This window comes from Cicer arietinum, chromosome 1 (assembly GCF_000331145.2).
Source record: "Cicer arietinum cultivar CDC Frontier isolate Library 1 chromosome 1, Cicar.CDCFrontier_v2.0, whole genome shotgun sequence".
In the NCBI taxonomy this organism is placed as follows: Eukaryota; Viridiplantae; Streptophyta; class Magnoliopsida; order Fabales; family Fabaceae; genus Cicer; species Cicer arietinum.
Window position 1 is genome coordinate 54,135,693 of NC_021160.2, and position 7,321 is coordinate 54,143,013.

Here is a 7,321-nt window from a genome sequence, read left to right on the forward strand (position 1 = left end):
AAGTTCGATTCGGTTTAAAATAAAAAACCAGTTCACCATTTTGTAAAACCGGTTCGGTTTGATTTTTGAACTGAAAATTGGTTCGGTTCATTTTTTCGAACTGAAAATTAGTTCGGTTCAATTTTCAAACGGTTCTAGTTCTGAACTTTACCCACCCCTAGTAGAAATAGTGAGTGGTTAGCAAAGCTAAGTATAGAATGGGTATTGAGTATTGATAGGATGACATGGGGGTGCAGCATGGGTAAACAAACATCGGCGACTTCGCTCCCAAGCTTCGGCTTCCTCAGTTAATCTCAGCCGTCGATTATTCTGCCGGAATCGAAACCTATCCACTGTTGGTGTTGCAGGTGCATTTTCTTTCGTGTTTGTTCAGCTGTTACTTCGTTTTCTAGACACGTTTCGCCAAATTTGTTTTTGTTTTTCAAAAAATGGATACACCATTTTAGTCCTGAAATACCTTAACATAATCTATAAGGTATTATTAACTTACTTTTGTTTATCTTAATTAAATCAATATCATTTCAGTCTTTATTTTTATTTTTATATAATTAGAGTCCACTTCAAATCTAAAAAAATATATATATTTATACTCTTTTTTACGGAAAAATTAAAATAGAGAAAATAATGTATTATATTAATAATATAATAGAAAAAAATGTAATATATTGAATAAGTGTAGATAAAAAATTGTCCACCAATAATAATTTGTTGGTTTAAAAGTTTGTAAGTCATAATTTAATCTTAACTCTGCATATGCCCATCCCTAATCTAACTCATCTAATGTTAGGATAATAATAATTCAATTATATAATGCGACCAACACTTTAATCATATACGTAATCGTATAGGTAGTTCAATATTCTTTTGCCTCTTAGAATACAATACGCAATGCGGAATGCACCACCAAACATTAGTTGTATGTATTATCCATTAATGTATGGTACAAGTAAGGCTATATACTGGTTGGTCCAACCCAACCAATCCAATCCAATTCAGATCGAAAAAAAACATAGTCTAGGTAGGATAAATTAGTATAAATGAGATCAAACCAAACTCAAAGTGAGTCATGTACACATAGCCGGTAGAAACACGTTTTAATAATACTTTTATGATTAAATTGTGATATATTTTGATTATGTACTAATATTTTAATATTTTTATGTAATACTTTTTTTTTTTTGGTGATAAGTGATATAGAAACAATTTTCAAAAATTATCTTACCAAATAGATTTGGTTTATTCTTTTTTAAAAATAGTTTTTGAAAGATAGATTATCAAACAATTTTTTTTATATGTCCTTCCTAAATCAATTCAATTTTGGAAGATAAATTACCAAACACATTTTAATTTTGTTTTCTTTCTTAAAACAGTTTAGAGTTTAAGATTTAAAATTTAAAAAGTTAAAAACCAAAAGTGTTTTAAACAAATCTTTTGATTGAGCAAGATGTAGAAATTGAGATGACATGGAATAAATAATATTTTATAATATAGTACATGTAATTAGTTTTTTTCCTATTATATTTGCTGTAAATGATTATTTACAAATATATGAAATTTATTTTTTAATAAAACATATTAAAACTATTATGAATATTTTTTATTCAATTTTATTTATATTTTGATGATTTAACTTAAATTTTTAATAATTCTTAGAAACTTCTACAAAAAAGAAAATTGCAAACTATGAATATAGTCATGTTGTGCATGAGTTATTTTAGTGTCATGTACCTTATATATTAAATATTTATGACATAACTCAAATGGTTTAATTATTTATAGAAGCTATATTATAAATAAATAAATAAATAAAATAGAAACTATGAATACAGTCATCTTATATATGCATGAATTACATATCTACATTAATAGATCTTAAATACTTTTATGGAATCTCTCAATTAATGTAATATACAAGAATCCGTTTAAAAAATCACTGACAAACATAAATATAACACGGCTTTCTGATGGTTAATATTTTGTTATAAAATAATATCAGTTGTTTATTTTTAAAAATAATATTATTCAAATGGTGATGATTAGAAATTAACATTACAAATACGAAAGTTAAGATAGACACTTTGTCTATAAAATGATACAATTATATAATTTTATTTATTATTTTTCGTTATTTTACTCAATTAGTATGTAAATGATACAATTATATAAACTTATTTATTATTTTTCGTTATTTTACTCAATTAGTATGTAATAAGTAAAATAGTTGTTTCTCTTTAAAAAGTAAAATAGTTGTTAACTAACCTTACTCGGTATTCAAACATATAGAATATAAACGTCCTTTAAGTAGTTACTTAATTTAAGTATAATTATAAATTCTAAAAACTTTACTAGTACATGTATTTATATAAAAAGTCATTTTAAATTAAATAAATAAAATATAAATTATAATTTTTATTTCTGGTATCACTTATCGGAGTACAAAATTTCTCACAAATTTAAACTTCAAGATTCATTAACAAGTAATAATTGCGATTTCGCAAACGCATGATCAAACCACTCAAACACAAACAACAAATTATGTAAATTTTGAAATCATGTTGATAACGTAATATAAGTAAGAAAAACATACAAACAATCATAATATACCATATCATAACACATCACGATATATCAAAATACTCAAGAGAAATAATATCATATTATAATATCAAAATCATTAAGCAAAATCAATATATCATCACATCATCCAAATATTTTTACAATCTAATTTTTAATAATAATTAATGTTTAAATTGATTCTTTAATTATTTTTTGTGTAAAAAAATAAATAAATATCATTTTAATTAACTCAAAATATAAGATCTAAAATAATATAGACATTTATTAATTGAGCTATAAGTTAAACGAAAATTTATTAATCAATATATTTTATTTAAATATAAAGAAGTGTAAAGTTAATTTCCATACTAGTCAATAGACGCTTTTTGTGTTTATAGTACTGAAATGTTAAATAAAATAAAAGAAAAATCGACAGTTGAAATACAACTTCAGGGGTTCCTCATCACAATTTAAGATTTTTGAGATCACTGTAAAATTAATCATCGAGTTAACGACATAATTTTTTTTATTAGAATGTCTCAAATAGACGACTCGAAGTTATGCTCAATTTATTCCAATAGTCCACTATTCTAAAAAAGATACACGTTAAATGACTTGTAATAAATACTTTTCATAATATTTTATATTATATTACTTATTATTAATATAATTTTCAAAAGTATTATTTGAAAAACTATTTTGACACAGATAAATAGTTTTTTTGTGGGGAAACAACCAAATGATAGATAAATATAGTCTGTTTTTTTTTTTTTATTGTTAATGTTTTCTATAAAACAAAATCTTAAATTTTGATCACTATTAAAATAAAAATTAATTATGTCTTGATTATTTAATAATATTATTTTCATTACATTTTAAAAAGAGACAATTTCGTAAATTTAATTTGTATTTGTATGAAATTTAAAAAATTAATTACAATACTTTTCTTAAAATCTGTGAGAGTAATTTATTTATTTATAATAATAATCAGATGGAGTATCTTATAATAATAAGTTAATATCAATTGATTTCTTTTAAAATAATTTTATTCAAACGGTGGTGACCAGTAATTAACATTAGGAATGTGAAATTTTAAGATAAATTATTTATCTATAAAAATTTGAATATATTGTGAATATAATTTTTATTTTTATTTTTTTGTTCTATTTATTTATTTTACTCAACTAATATGCAATAAGTAAGATAGGTTAATTAATCTTAGTCAATAATCAGTACATTAATTATATAAAAATTTATATTTTAAAATTACTATTGAACTATATACATCGTTATGCAAATCTTTACAATCTAAGTTTGAACAATAATTAATACAGTGTCTGATTCCTTGAATTTTACTATTCAATATATTCTATTTAAATTTAAAAAAGTGTAAATTAATTTTATTCATGCTGGTGTTTATGATATTAAACTATTAGTTCTAAAAAATAAAAAATAAAAACCAGCTATTAGAATCAACAAATACTTAACTGTTCACATATAAATTTATTTCTATATTTCATCAAAGTTATACACCTCTTTATAAATGTATATTAATATTTTCATTAAAATAGACTGTCTTATTTAACTCTACATCTTAGTCAATGTTAACCAAAATATTTCATAATTAATTTTTAAAATTAAAAATATAAAAAAGTACATAAATTTTAAAAATATAATATTTTTAAACTAATATAAATCATATAAAATAAAGAATATATTATAATTAAATATACAACTTTTACAAAAAAAAAAAAAGAAATGTTGAATTATTTAACAAATATATCATTGAGAACACTTCAAAAAACAAAAAGCTATAATGAATCAATTATAACTAAAAAAAATGTTAAAGATAAGAACTCCGTCACTAAAGTTAAAAATTTTACAATAATATCATATTTTAATATATATCCATATATTAGTCAACAAAATTTTATTTTTTTCTTTAAAATAAATGTGAGTTGTGTGTTTCTCTTATCTTATATATAGAATATGTTAGAAACACATGTCACATAGAAATACAATAATTGTTAGAAGTGGTTAGAATAGTGAGAGTAGAAGAGGAAGCAGAATGGAGAATCTCGTAGCCACCTCAGTTGCTTTGGGTGCTTTTTCTGTCTTCTTGTTCCTCTTCCTATTCCGTCGTCGAAACACTCACAAACTTCCCCCAGTACCAGGTTAGTATCACTTTGTTATTGTCTTGGCCTTATATCTATATGATCAAAAGTTTTATTTAGTACTATGAAATATGAATGCATGAAAATGGTTTGTTTTGTTTTGGTTGATGCAGTGGTTCCAGGTTGGCCAGTGATTGGGAATATTCTGCAGTTGAAGGAGAAGAAACCTTACAATACATTCATACAGATGTCACATAAACATGGACCCATTTTTTCAATCAAAGCTGGTGCTTACAAAGTTATTGTTCTCAACAATACCCAACTTGCCAAGGAGGTCCATATTCATTCCTGTTTTTTATTTCCACTACTAGTACTCTTTTCATATTTCAATTTCACATTCATATAGAATGGTGATCTATTGATTCCATGAGTAACTATATATGATTTATTCCGTTTAATAATTTAATATAAACATAAATTTCACTAATACAACCGTCACATAAAAACTTCTTATTGAGTATATCAACTCCACAAATTTTTATTAAATTTTAAAACTATTTGATACTTTATTAAATAATTTCAAATGAATGTATGATAAACTTTAAAAACGGATAAGTAAACATCGATGGCTAGATTACATAGAATTTCAGATTTATACAAAACTGTGTGATTGATCATTAATATATTATTTCAATAATCAACGGTTGAATTAGTGAATTTCATCATTTATATTGAATTATTAAGACGAGTAACTTATCTCCGACTAATAACTAGAGTCAACGGATCATCACCTATATAGAGTGTAGAGCTGTTGACTCTAGGAATAACTATGTGATTAGTTATTCCACTTAATAACTTAATATAAACGTTGAATTTCACTAATCCATATATTTGCATCGAATGGATAATTTGTGCTTTATTTATTACATGGTTTTAAATTGCTGTTACAACAAATCTTAATATTGCACTAAAATATGGGCAAATGCGGTTGATGCTACCGGAATTGCCATTTTGGATACCTCTAAAATCGTTATATTGCGGCTATTGTGGTAACAAATGAATTCTAGGGTTATCTTATGAAATGGTCTAATGGGCTTGTTCTTTTTTATGCACCAATAATAAGCAGGGCTGAATTATGAGCCTTTTAAGTCATTTTGATTAGGATGTCATTTGAGTTCAGAGCATTCACATATATACTGCTTTATATTGTTCATTTGTATCTCTATTTTCTAGACTAATTATTAGTATGAGGAAGAGGCAGGGGAAATGACATTCAGTGCTCATCACTGCAGTCCATGGAACTATTTTTTATTTCTGGTTATTTAATTGGATTATAATTTTGTGCGGTTATTTCAGGCATTGGTGACCAGATTATCATCAATTAAAACAAAGAAGATGTCAGCTGCATTGGAGATTCTGACTTCAAATCAATGTATGGTTGCTATGAGCGACTACAGCGACTTTCACAAAACGATCAAAAGACATCTTCTTGCAAATGTTCTTGGAGCCAATGCACAGGTTTTGGTTACAATAACTTCATGGTTATCTCAACACACACAGAGAGACTCTTCTATATTTTATTGTTTGGATGAAAAGTATCTCTGAAGTGTATTTTTCAATGTTCAGAAGCAACACCGTAACCTCAGAGATGTCATGATAGAAAATATGTCCAAGCAGTTTTGTGAACATGCAAATACCTTCCCCAACTTGGCTGTTAATTTTAGACAAATATTTGTGTCTGAACTTTTCACACTAACATTAAAGCAAGTGAGTCTTCCCCTTCTTAAATAAAATTAAAAACAATTTTCTGAGAATACAATTAGAAAACATAACATAATTTACAAAACCTTTACCTCATGTATAATTTGTAGACACTGGGAATCGATGTTGAATCCATTTATGTGGAGGAGCTTGCACGTACATTATCAAAAGATGACATGCATCAAATTCTAGTGCTTGATTTTTTGGAGGGAGCAATTGAGGTGGACTGGCGAGAATTCTTTCCATACCTGAAATGGATTCCAAATAAGAGCATGGAGATGAAAGTTCAGAAAGTGGTCCGCGAAAGAAGACATGTAATGAAGGCATTGATTAATGAGCAGAAGAAGCAATTGGCATCAGAGAAGGTAAGTTTTACTTGTTTACAACCTCAAATCTATTTTAGAGTTATCCTAACTTGATTGTTTGGGTTGTGGCAGGAAGTAAATTGTTTTTATGACTACCTGATATCAGAAGCTAAAGAATTGACTGAAGAACAACTGCTGATGCTGGTCTGGGAGCCAATTGTTGAGACATCTGATACTACCTTAGTTACAGCAGAATGGGCTATGTATGAACTTGCCAAAGACAAAAGTCGTCAGGTTGATAGCCGTACTTTGCCTTTCGCCAACTCTTACTGGTTGGTTGGTTAATTTGGTGTTTTCTTCTGTTTTGTCACATTGTAACTAGTTACATCTTTATTTGGCAGGACCGTCTGTATGAGGAGCTTGTAAAAGTATGTGGACATGAAAAGGTTACCGAGGAGCAATTATCTAAGCTACCTTACTTGGGGGCTGTGTTCCATGAGACTTTAAGGAAACATAGTCCAGTTCCAATTGTCCCACTAAGATATGCTAATGAGGATACCCAATTGGGAGGATATCATATTCCTG

At 26.5% G+C, this 7,321-nt stretch overlaps 1 protein-coding gene across 1 annotated transcript in view; it reads left to right on the forward strand.

Moving 5' to 3' along the window:
* Nucleotides 1-4,554: 4,554 nt before the first annotated feature.
* Nucleotides 4,555-7,321, forward strand: part of LOC101492682 (ent-kaurene oxidase, chloroplastic-like) — a 3,490-nt gene continuing 723 nt past the window's right edge. Inside the window, exons 1-7 of the mRNA XM_004486542.4 lie at nt 4,555-4,730; nt 4,844-5,004; nt 6,027-6,188; nt 6,297-6,437; nt 6,542-6,796; nt 6,869-7,030; nt 7,138-7,318. Coding sequence (XP_004486599.1) covers nt 4,625-4,730; nt 4,844-5,004; nt 6,027-6,188; nt 6,297-6,437; nt 6,542-6,796; nt 6,869-7,030; nt 7,138-7,318 — 1,168 coding nt within the window. The 5' untranslated portion in view covers nt 4,555-4,624. The remainder of the gene's footprint in view (nt 4,731-4,843; nt 5,005-6,026; nt 6,189-6,296; nt 6,438-6,541; nt 6,797-6,868; nt 7,031-7,137; nt 7,319-7,321) is intronic.